Source organism: Sus scrofa, chromosome 18 (assembly GCF_000003025.6).
Source record: "Sus scrofa isolate TJ Tabasco breed Duroc chromosome 18, Sscrofa11.1, whole genome shotgun sequence".
Classification (NCBI taxonomy): Eukaryota; Metazoa; Chordata; class Mammalia; order Artiodactyla; family Suidae; genus Sus; species Sus scrofa.
The window spans coordinates 51,310,990-51,331,430 of record NC_010460.4 but is presented as its reverse complement, the minus strand read 5'-3'; the positions used below and the strand labels follow the sequence as shown (position 1 = coordinate 51,331,430).

Genomic DNA, 20,441 nt, shown 5'->3' with positions numbered 1-20,441 from the left:
TGGGGGGCGCCTCTGCCCGAGGTGTAAGGGCATCGCCGCGGTAGAGCCGAGCGCGGGGGCATTTCAGCCAGATCAGAGGGTCTGCTTGGAGGCGGCGCTGAGTCCGGGGAGGGCTCAGGGCAGTTGTCATCATCGCACGTTAAGTGGCGACTCAAGCCTGATGGTGGATAAAACGCTCAGGAACACAATGCAGCGCCAGGAGAAGGGGCCGGCCAGCGACACCACTGCTCCAAAGGAGGGCAGAGAAGAAAGTCCTGGGAAAATGGGGAGGGACCTCTGGAGGGAAGCTTAGATCCGGGAGGGGACGCAAGGGTGACCAGCGGTTCCCAGCTGTTCTGCAGTCAGGGCACGCAGACTGTCTCCAGAAGGACACCCGCTGGACGCGGGTGGTTAAGGACGCTGTGACCCTGGAGCAGACTGAGGGGCAAGTCCCACCGCAGCTGGGGTGAGAAGTCACAGGTGCGCCTGACCGGGCTTTCGGGAAGGTGAGCTTCGAGCAAGTGTGTAGCAGGAAGGAGATGCAGCGTCACGGGAGGGGGAGGAGGCTTGTCCTGAGCGGTGTGGTTTGTAAGGAGGATTGGATGCACGTTGCCTGCTGAGGGGCAGCTGGCATGAGGGCAGAGGTGGCAGGGCTGCTGCCTCACACGTGGCGCGCTCTGAGTGCCGTTGCCGCTGCAGCTTCTCGGCGGTTCCTCGGGTGAAATGTGTGTTACAGGCCACCTGCTCCTTGGAGTCTTCACTCCAAGGAGGCAAAATCGTGGTTTTACTAATTGGGGGTGTGTGTCTTTTTTAGCCTCAGAATATTCTGCTGACAAGTGAATCTCCGTTGGGTGACATTAAGATAGTCGACTTCGGACTTTCGAGAATCATGAAGAAGAGCGAGGAGCTGCGGGAGATTATGGGCACCCCTGAGTACGTGGGTGAGTACTCGCCCCAGCGGCGCCGCTCCTGCCTCAGCTTCAGGCCTCACCTTCGGTGGGGCCAGCCGTCCACGGAGTTGAAATCCTGTCCTCAGAGACTCTTTCCATCGTATTAAGTTAAAAAAATGGGAGTTCTCTCGTGGCGCAGCCGGTTAAGGGTCCGGGTTGTCACGACTATGGCTCGGGTCACAGCTGTGGCGCAGGTTTGATCCCTGGCCCGGGAACTTGCTCATGCCGTGGGTGCCACCACAAACACACACAACGGAAAGCTTTAAAGAGTGAGATACACCGCACTCAGGACCCCTTCCCTGGAGACTGAGAGACATTGAAGGGACAGCTTCTACATGGAAGAGGAGAGGATTTTCTTCCTCTTCTTTTTTAAATTTTTTTGGCCACGCCCACGGCCTGTGTAAGTTTCCGGGCCAGGGATGGAACCTGCGCCACAGCAGTGACAACGCCAGATCTTTAACCACTAGGCCGCCCGGGAACTCCAGGAGAGGATTTTCTGTGAAGCGTAGGGTGTCAGGGCATCTGGGGAGGAAGGCCATTTAACAAGTAAGAGCCTTGTAAGAACTCCTCCTTGGTGGTGAACACTGTGGAGGTAGCTGCCAGCCCTGGCATGGCTGAGCCCCCGGAAACGGCTCTGCTGGGGGGATGCAGGGCTGCGAACTTCGGGCAGAAAGAAGCAGCAGAGAGCAGCTGGAGCGATGAACCGTGGCTTCTAGGTTTTGTAGAAAAAGAAGTCAGCTGTGACTTTTTGGACCGACTGGAAGGAAAGGGGAGCACAGAGGATGCGTGATTTGGATGAGGTTTGAAAAAGATTTCTGTAGAAGAGCAAAGCAGTGAAATCATTGAAACGTCGTGACCAGAGATGACAGCATCATCATTTAAGATGCGGGTTAGGGGAGCTCCTGTTGTGGCTCAGCCAGTTGCAACCCGACTAGTATCCATGAGGATGCAGGTTTGATCCCTGACCTCCAGTGGGTTAAGAATCTGGCCTTGCTGCAAGCTATGGCATAGGTCACAGAGGCAGCTCAGGTCTGGCATTGCTGCGGTGCAGATCACAGGCGTGGCTTAGGACCTGCGTGGCTGTGGCTGTGGCTGTGGTACAGGCCAGCGGCTGCCACTCCGATTCAACCTCTAGCCTGGGAACCTCCATATGCTGCAGATTTGGCCCTAAAACGTGAAAGAAAAAAAAAAAAAGATTTCCAAGTAGGAAAGTTCCCATGTGGTGCAGTGGGTTAAGGATCCAGCATTGCTGCGGCTGTGGCACAGGTCACAGCTGTGACTCGGCTTCATTCCTTAGCCCAGGAACTTCCACATGCTGTGGCTGCCACCAAAAAAAAAAAAAAAAAAAAGATTTGGGAGTAGAACCGGCTCTCTGTGATTACCCAGCCTTGGGCGTAGCCCTGGGAGGGCAGCTCTCTAGACCAGGAGGTGGGACAGCTCGGGGTGCTGGGGCCTGCACCCCCGTGTGGCAGTGGTCCCCGGGGGATGGTAGTTGAGGAGAGGGAGGAGCAAGGCTGCTGTGTCCTCAGGTGAGAGCCCTGGCTGGGACTGGAGGAGGCTGGCATTGACGTTTTAAAACACTTTTTAAAGTCCAATAGTTGGAAACAATAGATCCTTTATTAATTAGGTAATAAAAGATATCAGACAGAAAAGCTCGCATCCAGTGTTGTGGGTGTGCTGTAGCCTGGAACACTGCATTTCCGGGATGCTCACGGAGTGGCCTCGGGGCGCCGAGCGGGTGCGAGGGACGGGACCTGATGTGCTTCTTGGGGGGAAGCAGCCTGGGTGTGGCGGCCTGTGTTGGGTGGTGGCAGCAAGTCACCAGGAACCAGCACGGGAGGCAGACTGGGAACGAGGGGCTCTGAGCTGAGATACCAGGAAGAATTATTGCCCCGATTGAGGTTTTTGGGAATGGGGGGGGGGTTGTTTTTTGGTTTCTTGGTTTGTTTGGGGGTTTTTTTCAGGTGTGTGTGTGTCTGTTCCCCCCTCCCCCAATGCTTTCTATTCAGTGGTAAATTCTAAATGTTCTCTACCAAGAGGTTTTTTTTTCCCCTCCAAAAACCAAAACGATATTCTTCAATGTACAAGCAGTACAAGCCCAATCCAGAAACGGCTAAAAAGAATTGGAAGGGCTGCTGTAATGCAGAAACTCCCGGGCTCTCCTGTCCTGCGGCCCCGCCCTCCTTACTGGGTGGGGGAATCCCTCCCCCCGGACACAGTTCTCCCCCCCCCCACCCACACACCCCCAGACACACACCCCCCACATACCCCCTGGGTCCCGGCTGGAGCCTCGGTCCCCGGATCTCTTGCCACCTCCCGTTCCCCCCGTCCGCGACTGTCCTGCCTCCCTGCCCCTCAGCCCTTGGGGTGCAGCAGGGAATACACCCCCGAAAAGCAAGCTCATGGTCCTTCCTCCCGCCCCCACCGACGCCTTCCCGCCCGTGGTCTGGACCTTTCCATTTCATTTCCGCTTTCCCAGGAAAAAAGTGCTTTTGGACCTTTTACATAAGAGTCATAACCTCAGTTTCTCCGCAGTTTGAGAGTGCAGTTGAGGACATCTGCATCCCCCCCCCCCCGACTTCCCTCCCCCTCAGATTCGGGGGCGGTATGTCCCCCGCCAGGGATGCGTGTGTGACTTGGCGGGTTTGGGGCTTTCCTAGAGGGAGAGCACTTCCATTCCTTTTTTTTTTTTTTTTTGGAATTGCCACAGGATTTTAGTCTTTCAGCTTTTAAATGGGCTCAGCACGCATCACCTGGTTTTCACAGCCTGGCCTTGCTGTTTGTGTCCTTTTGAAAATAGTCGTCTCTCGGTTGACTGCACTGTCAGTGAGCCGTTTCTTTTCAAGCAGGGTGTTCCTAAATTTCCCCCGTGTCCTTTGCACACGGGGGGCTTTCTGTTGCCTCTCTGGGCGGCGACAATCAGGTTAATCAAAGCAGTGTTTTCCCTACCCCTGTGTCAAGGTGTCTGTGTTGCCTGTGATGTGTTGCTTGTCATCAAGGGCATTTTTTTTTTTTTTCTTTTTTCCCCATTTGACTTTGTTTTTTCTTTTTTGGCTGACCTGTGGCATCGGAAGTCCCCAGGCCAGGGATCAGAGCCAAACCTCACTTTCCACCTACGGCGAAGCTGCAGCAACGCTGGATCCTTAACCCACTGTGCAGGGCTGGGGATCAAACCTGCGTCCGGGCACCGCAGAGACACCAGCAATCCCATTACGCCACAGCGGGAGCTCCTGGGTGGACAGTTTAAAAGCTCACTCCAGCCGCAACCTGGAAAGCAGATCAGAGTGGGGGCCAAGTGGGGGGAGGCAGTTTAAAAGCAGGAACCTGTCAGAGTTGATGCTCGTTTAGATGGGAAAGTGTAGAAGTTACCAGTTTATGTGGCAGTATTTGTGCATTCAAATATTTAAATGCTGGGAGCCAGCCTTGGCAGGTGGAGGTGCAAAAGTCAGTGAGTTAACTACGACCATCTAGTTAAACTTTACAGTAATTCATTTTCATTTGATTTATATGGTGAACTTAGTTCATTTTAGCCCAAACCTTAGTAATGGCTCAGCGTTTCGTGGGTATTGAAACCTTTATCTCTAAGAGCAAATGTGGTGTTGTTTCCTCAAAACCAGTGTTGTCTTTTGTTTCTGATCCTAGCTCCTGAAATTCTTAGTTATGATCCTATCAGCATGGCAACGGACATGTGGTAAGAACTGTTTATGAAAAGTTGACCAGCTTCGTTTCAGGAAATGAGCGTGATGTTGAGATTCTCTTGCATCTTCGTTCTGATTTAGGAGCATCGGAGTGCTGACGTACGTCATGCTGACGGGAGTGTCGCCTTTCCTGGGCGACAGTAAACAAGAAACGTTCCTCAACATCTCGCGGATGAACTTAAATTATTCTGAGGAGGAATTCGATGTTGTGTCCGAGTCGGCTGTTGACTTCATCAAGGCGCTTTTAGTTAAGGAACCTGAGTGAGTATCCGTGGCATCATTCTGTGTGGGGACGGTCTGCTCCGGAGCTCGGAGGGCCCCAGGCCCCGGAGGACGTGAGAATGTAGACATCAAGCCAGATGAAACCTTTGGCTTCCTAGATCTGTTGAAAGAAAAGCAGCAAAAGTGAAAATGTTTTCGGGAAATGCAAACTGCGTTTCCGTATAGCTGCTATTTGCCGTCTGTTCTTGGTCGTTCAAAAGGCCTTTTCAGAGGCGCTTTACTTAAAATGCTACCGGTCAGCATCGTGGGGAATGGGGCACGTTTGCACGCGAATGCCTTTCGTGGTTTTCTTCAGGAATCACAATAAGGTTTTCGCCAGCTCTTCATACTTCCAAAACTGTAATGCCTTATGCCCTGACTTAGAGTCGGAGCTTCACACTGTCTTGTCCTAACTGTAAAACATGTGCCTTCACACAGAGATCGCGCCACTGCTGAAGAGTGTCTGAAACACCCATGGCTGGCACAGGGCAGTGCCCAGGAACCGTCCTGCAAGCTGAAAGGGGCGCCCGAGGAAGCCCAGGCCCTCCAGGAAGGCGATTCTGTGCCTGAAAGTAACTCAGACCCTCAGACACCCGAAACCCAGGAGCCAGTCCTAACAGAGGAGTTAATTGTAGTTACTTCCTACACTTTAGGACAATGCAGACAGTCGGAAAAAGAGAAAATGGAGCAAAAGGCCATTTCCAAACGATTTAAATTTGAGGAACCTTTGCTACAGGAAATTCCAGGCGATTTTATCTACTGAGCAGCATCTCCCTCTAGGACTTGAAAATTTCTACTTTGGGACCATTATTTATGAACTTCTGGCCAAATGGTACAGGTACTGAAAGTGGATGACCAGGTGTCACTGATAGAACCTGAAATGACTGTCAGACTTGTGGAGTCAGAGAAATCAAGCCAGATCTAGTCAAGTTGCCAACCAGCAGGTTTAACGGGTAACGTCATCTGTTTCAATGTTCTTTTTAAGAAGGGAGATGCTTGAGCCTTTTGTCTCTGCATCCTGCTTCTCCCGAATGAGCATTTGTATGCTGACATATCTGTATTCACTTTGCTTAAAAATCCAAGTAAAAGTGCCAAAACTAACAGCGTTGTAAAATTTATTTTGCATTATTCGTGTGTATATCTGTATCTACAAATGAGTATGTTGATATCTCTACTAAAATTAATACTTGTTCACTTTGGACTTTTGGGGAAGTAAGATGTTAATTTAAATAGACATTTTCCAAATTCTTGAGACCTGGGATAGCATCCACTATAGTTTAACATTATTAGCTAATTTTTATACTTTATTATGGCTTCATGTTGACTGGATTTGGCTTCTGTTGTCTCTTTTTTCCTAAAGCTCATTACCCATCAGTGAAAGACCCTGGCTAGGCTTTTTCTTCACCCTCCCTGATAATAAGAGGGGTGGTGATTCCCTACGTCTGAAATGGCTCTGGTTGTCAAGGTTAAGAATCCTGGGACGGGAAAGCAGTGTGGGCTCCCAGCCAGCTCGCATCGCACCTTCCCATCCACCCTCTTCCGCTGCCTGGGCCCCTGCTGCCTCCCCAGAGGCTGGTCCCTTAACTCTGGTCGCTTCGGGGTGTCCGTGTGATCTGATCAGCACGGCGGTGCTCTGGTTGGTGAGAAGACGCAATGTTGTTGTTTTTGTTGATAAAATCCCCCGGAGCTGGGGAAGAGACAAGAACGCCTGCCCCTGCTGGCCCTCGAGCCTCTACTCCTGTTGAGTGTCGCACTGGCCCTCAAGCTGTACTGGGCAGAGCTTTTTTACCATGCCAGAGTGTTTGTAAACCTTTATACTTTGTTCATAGACAATTTGACACCGGAGGCTTTGTCACTGCGGAGGGACGTCTTGACCCAAAAAGAGGTCAAAGAACATACCGGGTGGCATTTCACGTCTTGAGGAGGGAACACCCCGTTGTGTCCGGGCAGCACGGGGAACGGAAAATGCCTGTTTGAAATGGAAAAGTGTGAAAGTGTGTGCTGTGTGCTGAAAGCCGCTGAATACCCTCCTTACGCAAGAGTCTGAGTCCTTTTTATCGTTCGCCAGGCACGCGTCTCGGGTGGACGCAGCTTGTGTGTGGCTCTGCCGTGGGCTCCGTACCGTCAACAACTCGGACCCGTGCCTTCGCACCCAGCCATCTGTTTTCAGCTGTAGGCCAGGCCCTGTGCCAGGCCCTCACACACGTGGGTGCCCAGCCACCCCCCCCCCCCGCCCCCCGAGGCCTCGCAGCCCCTGCATTGTTCCCACGCCCTCAAAGGAAACTGAGTCAGCAGTTCCAACCCTCAGGCTGCACTGTGTTCTCATTAAATGGGCGTATTCACATGGGCAGGTTCTTGGAAACCAGCATTTCTGCACAAGCTCTAGAAAGAGGAAGAGGACACTCTGCTTCACGGGCAGAGTTTTCAGTGAAAACCCAGAGCCACAGCCCTGAGCCTCGAGTCAAGTCTCGCAAAGAGGGAAAATACAAAAAATGGAGGGAGATTTTTATGAGTCTCCCTCTGACAAAAGTAGGGAGAACGTGAGGGGAAAAAAAGCACGACTGAGTGATGCATTCTTACACTTGATGGATTTGTTCCGTTTTAAACTCAGAGTGATTGGACCACAGCCTCTCCAAACCCTTTTTTGTAATACATTGATAATACATTTAATAGAATTGCTGTATTTGTAAAAGAAAAAAGACGTGTTTTCTTTCTTCTTCGTTTTCGGCTGCCCCCACAGCATACGGAAGTTCCCAGGCCAGGGATCAAATCCAAGCCAGAGCTATGACCTGTGCCACAGCTGCGGCAACACTAGATCCTTAACTCACTGCACCCCAGTGGGAACTCCAAAACAGGTTATCTTTTAGCTGGCTGCTTGGCTGTTTGCTGCTGCTCCTTGGCTGCTTTGGTGCCTTGAATTTAGAAATAAACAGAGCTTCTCAAGAAGCTCTTACATTGGTAAAGGTGTATGTTGGCTTTTTTTTTTTTTTTTCTGTAATCCAGAGCATGAAGTCCTCAGTGTTGGACCAAATAAAATGTTCCCATTAATTACCAGCTAGCTCTGCATTTACCTAAAGCTGATCATATTAATTTTTTCTCTTCACTAAATTACAAAGGACTAAATAGTACTATTGAGTTGATCCATGCAGTTTAGAAGTCCAGTTTTAATTATAATAAAATTCAACATTATAATAGTTTAGCTTGGTGAGAAGTTGTTTATGAAACATGCAAAATGTAGGAGTTCCCACTGTAGCTCAGTGGTAACGAACCCGACTATTATCCATGAGGATGCGGGTTCCATCCCTGGCCTACACTCAGTGAATTAAGGATCCAGTGTGGTGTATGTCACAGACATGGTTCAGATCCTGAGCTGCTGTGGCCGTGGTGTAGACTGGCAGCTGCAGCTCTGATTCCACCCCTCGCCTGGGAACCAGAACCTCCATATGCTGCAGGTGCAGCTCTAAAAAAGAAAAAGCCAAGAAAAAGAAAAAAATGCAAAATGTGTCAGTGGTTTTAGTCGATCAGGAAACTGTTTTAATGCTGTGTTTTGTTTCCCCGTGAAAAGCAGGAGGATGTGGCTTTCTCCAGCAGTTACGGAGCAAGGTCCGATGCTAACTGTGGTGTGTCTTACACCCTTGCTCCTGACCTCAGTTTGGAAGAAAGTGTAGTAGCCAAGAGGTGGCTTGGAGAATGTTGGACAGGAGGTGAGCCGCGTGATGCCACAGAGGCTGTGTGGCTCCGTCCTCGGAGGCCGAGCAGCATCGGGCCCTGACGCCAACACAGATGCCTCCAAGGTACCAACAAACAAATGTTCAGTGCAGGTTGCCCCCGCACGGTAGAAGTTTGAATTAGACTGATGAAAGTAACAGAGTCAAAATTGCCCCAAGGCCTTCACTACGTAGTACCTTCAATTTGTTGCAGAATTTAAAAGAGCTGGATTAAAAACCTTAATCTTAACATCAAGAGCCTTAAACTCCAACCGTTGTTTGTTCTGGGGGAGGGGGTGTAATGTACCAATAAGGGAATTTAGCTCCCGGATACAAATCCGTGCCCGCCTCTCCTGAGCTTGGCAAATGCCCACACTCGCAGAGCGGGGGTCATCTGCACACACCTCGTGTGGCCTTCACTCCGCGTGATTGTGAGACTTGCCCGTGTTGGTGCGTCTACCAGCCGTGGGTTCCTTGTCGGTGCCGGCTGGCGTGTGCGAGCACGTCGCAGGTGATGGACCGTCTCTGTTCACGGACCCCCCAGGCTGTTTCAGGTTTTGTCTGTTATGAATAAAGCTGCTCTAGACAGTCCTGCCCAGGATTCTTTGTGGACGCATTTTCATTTCTCTTAAACAGGAGCCGAACTTTTAGGCCGTAAGGATAGATGTATGTGTGACTTTTTAAGAAAATGCCCAACTGTTTCCTAAGTGATTGTACCATCTTCTACTCCCACCAGCAACGTGTAAGAGTTGTGGTTGACGCGCATTTAGTGTTGGCCATCTTTTTTATTTTAGCCATTCTCACGGGTGTGCATGTGGTGGTATCTCATTGTGGCTTGATTTGCATTTCCTGGCGACTAATGAGGAACACTATTTCATGGGTTTGTTGAACCATTTTTTTGGGTCCGTTTCTTTCCTTTTTAATTAGATACTGAGTTGTGATCATCTTTTATATACTATCAACATAAGTTCTTGGTCGAATTTACATGTTACAAGTATTTCTCCCGCTCTGGGTTGTCTGTCTTCTCAACAGTGTCTTTTGATGAGAAGGTGGTGTAATTTCAATGAAGTCCAATGTATCAATTTTTTTGTGGTTAATACTTTCTGTATCCTCTTTAAGAAGTCCTTGCCTACCCCAAATTCGTGTAGATTTTTATGTTTGGGTCAGTGATCCACTTGGAGCTAATTTTTGCTCTTTGGCGTTAGGTGGGTCAGGCGTCTGTTTTCCGTGGGGATACCGAGTTGTTGAGCACCGTTGGTCAAAGAGATTTTCTTTTCCCCACTGAATTGCTTTAGTCCTTGTCTAAAATCATCTCACCATGTGTGGGGGGTCTCCATCAGAACTTTAAGTCCTGATGTCAAGTACACTGGAACTTCCAATTCCTTCTTTTTTAAAACTGTCTGTTCTAGGTCCTTTGCATTTTCAAAGAAATTTTAGAGTTGGTTTGTCAACTGCTACCAAAATTACCCCCTCGAAACATCTCATGGGATTTTGTTTGAGACTCACTGAATCTCTAGATTGATTTGACTTTTTAATGAGTCTAGTCTTCCAATCTATAAACATAGTATGTATTCCCATGCATTTCATTTTCATGTTCCTCAGCAGCATTGTGTATTTTCAGCGTAGAGACCTGGGCATCCTTAACTTCATCCTTGTGTGTTTTGTTACCCGCGGCTCTTGCTTTGGATACTCTGTTCTTCAGTTTGGCTTTTGCTCCTCCTAAACCTCCAATGGTCATGTTTAGCTCACTGTGCTTAATGAGGCCTGTCCTACAAACTATTCGCCTAAAACCGAGTGTACCTTTCTTACGAAACTTCATTCAGAGTCTCAGTCGGACGGCGTGTTGGTAACCACGGAAGTCTGTCTCCTGCACTGAAATTCGTAGGTACAGGACTGGGGAGGGATAACACACCCCCTCGCTAATCCTCTCAACATAGAGATGAGGTCCTAGAATCTGAGGTCTTCCAGCTGCCAGCAGAAGAGAGGATACAAGCTTTCCAGGGCTTTACCTCTGTGGAGTCTGCCATTGGCTACATTTTAGTTAATGTCTATAGAACAATAATTTTTAAAAATTATTTTTGTGTCGGAGTTCCCGTTGCGGCTCAGTGGCAAATGGATCCAACTAGGAACCATGAGGTTGCGGGTTTGATCCCTGGCCTTGCTCAGTGGGTTAAGGATTCGGCGTTGCCATGAGCTGTGGTGTAGGTTGCAGATGTGGCTCAGATCCTGCGTTGCTGTGGCTGTGGCGTAGGCTTGGCAGCTACCACTCGGACTGGACCCCTAGCCTGGGAACCTCCACATGCCACGGGTGTGGCCCTAGAAAAGACAAAAAAAAAAAAAAATTATTTTTGTGTAATCTATTTCGGAATTTTTTTTTTTTTTTAAATGTCCTCACCTGCTGCTCATGGGAGTTCCTGGGCCAGGGACTGACTCCTAGTCACTGTTGCAACCTGTGCTACAGTTGCAGCAACACCAGACCTACAACCGCCTGCACTGGACAGGGGATTGGACCCGAACCTCTGCAGTGACCCAATCCGCTCCCAGTCGGATTCTTAACCCACTGAGCCACAACAGGAACTCCTGGATTTTTTTTTTTTTTTTTAATTACTGGAGGTTAAGTAGCCTGAGATTAGGCTGGTTAGGGAGGTTGGTACACTGTGCTGTCACATCGGGTCTACGGCTGTTTTCATCTGAAAACCACAGGGTGGAGTTTCAGCAGAGATCTCATGGCCTAATCAGCCTAAAACTTTTATCTGGCCCTTTACAGAGTAAGTTTGCCAACCCCCAGTCTGTTGTAATCAAAACATATCTTAAATAGGAGATATTTCCTACTTTAAACCAATATGACACAGTCCTTTGGGGAGCAGTTTATCTTACATGGCAGAAGAGTCTTAGGACTCTGCATTCCCTCATACGGTTTTTATTAAAATAAATGAGTTTTATCTACTACAACTAAACTATTTTGGAGTTCCTGTCATGGCTCAGCGGTTAACAAACCTAACAGGCATCCATGAGGATGAGGGTTCAATCCCTGGCCTCACTCAGTGGATTAATGATCCAGCGCTGCTGTGAGCTGTGGCGTGGGTCCAAGCTGCAGCTCGGATCTCACGTGGCTGTGGCTGTGGTGTAGGCCGGCAGCTCCAGCTCCAGTTAGACCTCTAGCCTGGGACCCTCCATATGCCTTGGGTGCAGCCCTGAAGAGACAAAAAGACAAAAGACAACTCTTTATTGAATTTGTTACCCACAATAGGATAACTTCTGAGGTTAAAAACATTCTCTTAGTTTCAGGACACTATGATGGGTTTTCATGAAAATTAGTCTCTCTCTAGTTCTCTCCATTGTTATAAAATGGCCAGTTTTTTATAATAAATTGTGAGAGAAATGTACCTAGAAGGAAAAAAGGGGAGATGTTTAGGAAGAGCTAGGTTTACTCCTGGGCTGAACGTTGCTCGCCTCATCCTTGCCCCTTGCAAAGCAGCACGGTCAGTGGCTGTCCTCGTCCTCGAGAAACTCTGCCTCCGGGCGGAACCTGACTTGGCCTTGGAGGGACAGCACAGGCGCAGCTCCCGTGGCTCTGGTTCAGGACCCAGACCAGAAGCCCGACGTCCGTGCAGTGCGTAGGCTTCTGTGCCATTTTATTGCACAGTTTCCTGTAACCACCTTGATTTTGAAGGTACAGAGCTAGTTCCTCCAACAAAGACGGTTGATGTCAACATTTTACCAGTTTGGGTAAAGGAGGAGAAGTCGACCGTATCTCCCCATATTTTTGCTCTTTCCATTATTCTTCCATCCTGATGTTCCAAGACTTTTTTTTTTTACGTTTCCTTTGTGTTTTGAGAACTTCCTTTAGTCATTCTTTTAGGGTTGGCTTATCCAAGCACATTCTTTTGGTTTTCCATCTTCTGGCGTCTTTCGTTTCCCTTCATTCCTGAAGGACGATTTCACCAGATACAGAATCCAGAGTTGATAGTTATTTTCGCGCTTGAAATTTGGGGCCATTTTTCTGGCCTCCACGCGTCCTGAGGAGGAATCTGTCATCTGAAGTGTCTTTCCGAGGTAGGTAAGGTGGTATTTCTTACTGCTTGCAAACTGTTTTCTTTGCCTTTAGCTTTCAGAAGTTTGTCTTATCATAGATTTCGTCAGGTTTATGCTGTTTGTAGTTCACTCAAGCTTCGTAAATATAAACGTTTATGTCTTTTGCCAGATTGGGAAACATGTCAGCCCTTTTGCTTTCAAAGGCTTTTTCAGGCCGGCCTTTCTCTCCTGGAGTCTGATGGCACCAGCGCTCCATCTTTTTGTTACAGGCCCAGAGGTAACTCCTTTCGGCCTGTCTTCTCTCTGCTCCGTTTGGGTCATTTCTGTTTTAGCTTCAGGTTCCTGATTCTGTCCTTTTCAAACGGAAGTTTTCCTGGTTCTTGGTGGGAGCACATGATTTTCTCTCACACACTGGACCTTGGTTTGATGTGACGAGGCTCGGATCTTTTTTTTTTTTGGTCTTTTCACTATTTCTTTGGGCCGCTCCCGCGGCATATGGAGGTTCCCAGGCTAGGGGTCGAATCGGAGCTGTAGCCACCGGCCTACGCCAGAGCCACAGCAACGCGGGATCCGAGCCGCGTCTGCAACCTACACCACAGCTCACAGCAATGCCGGATCGTTAACCCACTGAGCAAGGGCAGGGACCGAACCCGCAATCTCATGGTTCCTAGTCGGATTCGCCAACCACTGCGCCACGACGGGAACTCCTCGGATCATCTTTGAATCTTCTGCGTTACCACCGCACTGGTGGGCGGGGTGGGGGCACGGACGCTGCCCCTCGCCGCTACCCGCTGAGGTTCACCACCTGCCCTGCTTGGCCGCCTCGGGGAGGGGGCTCTAGTCTGTTTCCCACCGGGGAACGTGGGCTCCAGTGACACCGTGGGGCTGAGAGGGCTCGTCCTGCCAGATGGGGGTGGGGTATCATCTGCCAGCTCCGCCCTGGGCCTGCCCTGCCGCGGCGCCAGCAGAGGACGGGGCAGGAGGGGGAGGCCTCCTGCCAGCCATGGACAGAGGAGGTCCCGGCTCCCCCCTTGGCCTTTGCCGACGGGCTGGGGTCTGTGCGGGAGCTCTTGGCCTTTCTCCGCTCCCTCTTCTCTGGTCTTTGGTTGAAAGTGCAGACTTGGCTGTTGTCGTCTCTCCTCGTCACTGGGCTGCTGGCTCCACCAGCGCCTAGACTGGGACACCTGAGAGACAGGAACACCCAGGGAATTCTCCGCTGGGTCATCTCTCGGGTCCCGAGGTCCTTGATCCGTCCGGCTGCTTCTCCTTTTTCAGATTGTTTATGTGATACGCGTCCAGGGTCTTGGCTATGCTTGGTGGGAGGAACAGGGGATGGTGTCCTCTCCATCTTGTCCCTCCCGGGGGACAGGGCAAGAGTTAGCAGCTCTGGCTTCGCGACTTGAGCAAATTAGTAAACACACCTCAGATTATGAGCACCAGGTTTCTCTCTGTTGGAGGAGTGACAGGAAAAGGAGGAAGTTTCCGTGTGTGTGTGTGTGTGCACGCACGCGCACATGCTAACACCAGACCACTGAATGTAGTTTAAAATTTCCTAGGATTCCTTTGTGCCTAAGGATATATCCCTCCAAGGATGCTGAGTCAGAACTGTTTCAGAGTTCCCTGGTGGCTCAGTGGGCATGCAGCCAAAAAAGAGAAAACTTATGGGAGCTCCCACTGTGGTTCATGAGGTAGAGAACCTGACATAGTGTCCTTGAGAAAGTGGTTGGATCCCTGGCCTCACTCAGTGGCTTAAGGATCTGGCACTGCCACAAACTATGGTGTAGATCACAGATGCGGCTCGGCTCCTGCGTTGCTGTGGCTGTGCTGTAGGCCGGCAGCTGCAGCTCCCGTTGGACCTCTAGCCCGGGGACTGGGAACTGCCATATGCCACAGGAGTGGCTGTAAAAAGAAAAATTACGCAAAAACAGAACATCTTTCCTCAGCTGCTGCTAAGGTGCTCCGTCCTCCCGAGAAAGCTAAGGTCTCATTGGGGTCGCTCACTTAACCAGCTACTAGCACCGTGCCCGGCAGCCCCCACCTGGCCTGCGTCTGCACCGCGGCCTCCGTCCCGGAGCTCGTCTGCATCTGCTCTGCCCTCATCCTGCGTGAAGACAAGGTGACAGTCACGGAGGAGGAGCTCCAGGCCCTCATTAAAGCAACAGGTGTAAATGCTGAGCCGTCCAGGCCAGGCGGGTCTGCAAAGCTCGGGAGCCTCATCTGCAATGGGGGGGGCTGGTGGACCTGCCCCGGCCACCACCACTGCCCCAACTGAGGAGAAGGAAGCAGAAGCAAAGAACGAAGAATATGAGGAGTCTGACATGACATGCGCTTTGGTCTTTTTGACTAAACTTCTATAACCTATTCAATAATAAAAACCCGAGCTCTTGAAAAAAAAAAAAAAAAACAACATGATTTCAAAGTGAAAACTGTAAAACAAGGTACATTTAGGAGTTCCTGCTGTGACACAGTGAGTTGAGAACCTGACTGAGTGGCTTGGGTCTCCGAAGGGCCATGGGTTCCATCCCCGGCCTTGCGCAGTGGGTTATAGGATCCAGCATTGCTGCAACTGCAGCTCAGAGTCAACCCCTGGCCTTGGAACTTCCACATGCTGTGGGCTATTGCCATTTAAAAAAAAAAAAAAAAGGTTTATTCAGGAAAAAGTTTCCATCCCTCCCTGTTTCCTACGTGCATCCCTGCGCCATTTATGTTTGCCCCAAGGGCAGCTACTTGTATTGATTTTTCTTCCATTATTTCTTTTGACAGTAGCTCATACACACATACATATCCCCACGCATGTATAAAATTCCTTTTCAGAGATAAGACTCCTCAACTGTATGTAAGTAAAAAACGTTTAACCCACTCTATATTGATGGACGGTTGGCTTATATTTGGGTTGTTTACAGTGTTTTGCTGTTACAAATAGTGTTGCATTAAGTGGCATTTTGTATTTCTGCCAGCCTATCTTTGGGATAGAGTCTTAGGTGTGGGTTTTCTGCATTGAATGTTACGTGCGCGTGACTTTTTTCTAGATGTTGTTAAATTCCTTTCCCCTGGCGTTGTTACATTTTGTCTTCACCCTGGCAATTTAAAAATGCCTGTTTCCCCACAGCCTTCTGAGAAAATAGCTTCTCAAATTTAGGGGTTACTGTCAACTTGCCAGAAGAAAAATGGTATCTCCCTGTAGTTTGTGTTCTTTTTAAGAGTGAAGTTAAGCTTTTTAAAATATGTTTGAGTCACTTGCTTTTCTTTTCGGTGAATTCAACATCTTTTGCCGATTTTCCTCCCGGGTTACTGTTTTCTAAACGTTCACTCTTCAGAAATTAGGGATATTAACTTCTGTGACTTAAATTGTACATATTTTCCCACTTATCACTTGCTTTTTGGTTTGCTTTTGGTCTTTTTAGACATGCCGAAATATGCTTTTATAGAGTCAATTTCCCTCATTCTCTAGAGAATCATGGCCAGGTATGTTTCTCCGTTTCCTGGTTATAAAAGAATTCATCTACAGTTTTCTGCTAGTACTTAGGTGGTTTTATTTTTACCTTTGTATCTTTGGGTCCAGTTGGAATTTGCAGAATGAGCAGTGGATCCAAATTCATCTCTTGGCATGGGGCCGTCAAGTCGTTCCGACACCACTTTCCCGACGGCTTCCCCTCGCGTCCCTGGCTGAGGTGCTGCTCATCGCACCCGGAGGCCATGCGCACGCCTGTGTTTCAACCACTCTTTCTCTTCTCACTTTATTTACAAACAAACATGCTGTGATGTCTGTCAAATGAGCCCCCCTCCTTGCTCTTTGCAGGGATTTCCTGGCCATCTCTAGTTCTTCTTCCAAATGAATTTATATAATAAGTCAGCTTGTCTAACTTAAAAAACCCCTCATGGAGTCTGTATTGGTATCCCATTAAATCTCACTTGGGGAGCGTGGGCATCTTTATGACGGAGACGCTGCCATCCCGAATGTGGAAGCTCTTTCCCTCTGTTCGGTCCTGGTGGCCCCTTTCAGCAGGGTGCCTTAGCACCTCTCGTCCCTAAGTTTTGCAGGTTTCTTGCTCAGTTTCTTCCTAAGTGGTTTGGTTGGGGTTTTGCTATTTTAAATAGTGTCTGCTTTCCACTCTTTCTTCTGGCTGGTTAGTATTTGTGTATGTGAAAAAGATTGTTTCTATAATAAATCTTGTAGCCTCTACTCGATACTGTGCCACAGGACGCGTTGGGGTTTGCAGATATAAAATTATCTACGTAAACAGCAACGGCTTCACTCTCTCTAGTGTTTCGCCCTCTTGGCTTTCGTCTAATTGCATTGGATACAAGACAGTGGTAAATAACAGATGATATCGGCATCCTTATCTTGTAAAAATCTTAGTTTCCCAATTAAGATGTTGGCTTTGAGAATATATGTATACACACCTTCCCTTATGGGAGGAATGACCCATTTCTCATCTACTTTTAATATGAATAGTGAATTTTTATCAAATGCCTTTAGGTATCTATGAATATTAGCATGTAACTTTCCTCCTTAGCTTTGTTACTGTGCTGAACTGTTTTAGTGATGCTTCTAACTCGGGACCAGCCTTGCATCCCTGGAGTAAACCTCCCTTGGTCACTGTGCACAGTCCAGTGGAGCTGGAATTTCAGGGGCCGCCGATCTCGCGGGCTTGGTTCGCTGGGTTTCTCTCCCGCTCACACTAGGAGCGGGTCCGCTGTAGCTGTCTCTGCTACACGTCATCTTCATGCCAGAACCCAGGTCCTTAGTGTAGCTGCACGGGGACCAGTGCGGATCTTGGAGAAGGGAGCAAAGACGGGTGAACCAAGGGCTGGTGCTAAACCTTCTCCTCACAGGTCTTGCTCATCCTTTCTGCTCGCGATTCGTTGGCCAAAACAAACCACAAGGGCGAACCTAAGTTCAGCAAGACGAGACTTCATCATCTTCCCACAGAGAAGAGCACAGCAAAATACTCTGTGGAAAATGTACTACGGCAATTTATATCACTGGATGCAGGTTGCTAATATTTTATTTAGAATTTTGAAACACTCATGAAAGAGAATGATCTATAGTTTCTTTCTAAAAATAATTTCGAAGTAAAAAGTTACCTTCCTATCAAGACTGCAAAGTAACTGACACATGGTTGCTAAATTTAAAATAGTTACCTGGTGGCAGGCTTAATGATAAAAGGCATTTAATACACCCCATGTATTAAATGCCCATGTATATAAATGCTATGCACACAGCATAGCAGTGTCTGAGGCGTTCTTAGTATCCCCACCTCCCACTTTTGAACCTTGAGTTTGCAAATCGTCAGAGCCTCCGTTCACACTGCTGACCGCGCGCTCAACGACGCAGCTGCTCAAGCTGGCGAAAGACAAGCCTGGCCAGCAAACAGGTTAGTGCAGAAGCGAGAATCTTCCGGGGGCGGGGGGGTGCTGGAGGTTTTCCTTTCACCCTCTCGCCTCCTCCTGCACACCCCGCTGCACCCAGTCCCCCCGCCTCCTGTGTATACAGCAGCTTTTGCCCAAGCAGTGTAAACAGGGCCTCACCTGGAAGCACAGCGATGGGTAACCATTCCTCGTTTTTACCTGGACAAACTGAAAACCCGACTGTCAAGCAGCCTAAGGCGACGTGCCCTCCCGAGCCCCATGGAGCTGCTGGCGAGGGACCAGTCTCCTGACCTCCGCTCGGCCAGAGCACAGAGGCCACTGTTTCTCCGGTGAGTGCTGCTGGCAGCTTCCTGCGAAGGCAGCTTATTTGAGCTTCATCGTTGCTGAGAACTGGGGTGGGGGGTATATTAAATGCCTGGGTGGGTGAATGGGGGACGGCTGGAGGGACGAGCGGCGGGGGAAGCTAAATCTACAAGAATGGGATGACAGCTAAAGCTGAGACTTTGAAAGTTGACAGGTCTTGTCAGTACAATTCAGCACAGTCTCTTAAACCTTCATTAACAGTAGACTCATATACTTCACTCAAAACCTGATGGCCACAAGCCGCATCGAAACGCCAACGCTGGCGTTCACACGGGGCTGCCCCACCGGTGGCTGTACCGTCAGCTAAGCCACACACACTGCCTCTGCTGGGCCTTTCTTCATGTTCCTCCTGCTTGCAGAGCCGTCTCCATCATGTCTGAATCTTAGGATTTCAAGTCGCACAAGGTCGCCAGCCCAAGGAGGAGGGGTGATGCTGGGCCTCTTGGATTCATCCGAACCGGTCTCTCTCTCCTACCTCATTTTAGCACCACCACCTGAACCCTTCTGGCCCAGGAGCGCGACCAGCCCCTGCCCACCCAGCGTGCACACCAGTAGGTGAGCCACTTGTGAGCAGCGACCGTGCAGTGTCCTGTGTGGCAGACACGTGGGAGTCCTCCTGCCTGTTGTTGGCTGTGATCCCTCTACTGTGGTTTCATCCGTCTACACTTCTAGTGCAGCCCTTCCTCCAGCTGCTAGACCGTCGGTCTGACTGCTGGGGTGTGCCTCGAGCACGTGCTCCAATGGTGAGAAGTCGCCTTGGCCTCGGATGATGATGTTCTTTAGCCAGGATGTCTTCAAGGTCCCTCCTGGGGTCCAGGGCTGAGTCACAGCATTTACTGGACATGCAGGAAGTCGTGGGCTGCAGAGATAGACACCTCACTGCTTCAGGAACAGGAAGGTCAGTATCTGCTAGGGCGACTGGGTTCCAGCCTCACAGTCAACCACGACGGCGCTAGGACGTGCCTATGTGGACGAATGCTTAACTGGGAAAAAAATACCCGAGAGGGTGACTTCCACATAGAAATCAAGGATCTTTTCACTACGTGATACTGTTTCCTGTCAGTTGGGCCCGGAAAACCTCATAATCCAAATTCTATACAAAAATGTCAGTTGCTTTTACTTCAAAACAGATGGCCCGCTCAGGCCCTGGTTGTCTACGGTTGGCCCCAGCAGGAGAACAATCCAGCAAACACCGAAAGGAAGCGAAAGCTGTTAGAGAACCGTCAGATACGAAGCAGCATATGAAGGGCGTGTACTCGAGGGAGACGCACAGACCACAGCAGTTACCGACACCAACTGGAAGAGGCCGTCTGAGAAAAGCCGTTTTCACTTTAGAATCAATTCAAAGAACATATTTGCTTAAAGAAACAAAACTACAGATCAGAAATTGCTTCCAGTGATGAAAGGCCCCACACGCTACCAGAGTGTTTATGCTTAATACTCATGGGAGAGAAGGCTCTCAGAAAAGACTCGGAGCTCATCAATTATATTCGAACTCACGAAAACGGAATTAAGCCTAATAACATCAAGAGAGTTAAATTGGCCTTTCGCAGCCAAGGCAGCAGATTTCTGGATTCTGTATCATCCAGTGCCCAAGGCACGGAAGGGCTTTGCTTCCTCATTCTGTCCCCTTGGAAAATTGGTAAAACCAATAGGTGAGGTTCCCTAGTATGTCGTTAAGCCGTGTGGAAAGGAGACGAGCACGGATCTGTTGGCTTCAACTTTCCCGTGTTTCACAGGTGCTTTTGCACACATAACTGTTCTAAGCTTTCAAAATGGGTGCATGAGAGCGTATTATTTGGCAAAATCTTCTATCAGACAGGCAGCTGGTGACAAAAACAAATAAGAAACTAGAACAACAATAGAGAAAATAAAATTGCGAGTGCTTGAGAATGTCCACAAGCTACTCATCATGAACTCAAGGTAGAGCAACAGGAGGAAGGCCTTTCTCCCTGGGCAACCGGATGCTGACCTTCGGAAACCTCTTCCGTTTAGAAACCCTTCTCACCGATGCGGCGAGAACCACGGGGAGACTGTGCGCAAAGGAAAAAAAGAATGAGAAAGAGCAGAGGTCA

General features: G+C 49.2%; 1 protein-coding gene across 1 annotated transcript in view; it reads left to right on the top strand.

Moving 5' to 3' along the window:
• Positions 1-5,993, top strand: part of STK17A (serine/threonine kinase 17a) — a 36,744-nt gene extending 30,751 nt beyond the window's left edge. Inside the window, exons 4-7 of the mRNA XM_021078536.1 lie at positions 794-920; positions 4,572-4,620; positions 4,709-4,888; positions 5,327-5,993. Coding sequence (XP_020934195.1) covers positions 794-920; positions 4,572-4,620; positions 4,709-4,888; positions 5,327-5,651 — 681 coding nt within the window. The 3' untranslated portion in view covers positions 5,652-5,993. The remainder of the gene's footprint in view (positions 1-793; positions 921-4,571; positions 4,621-4,708; positions 4,889-5,326) is intronic.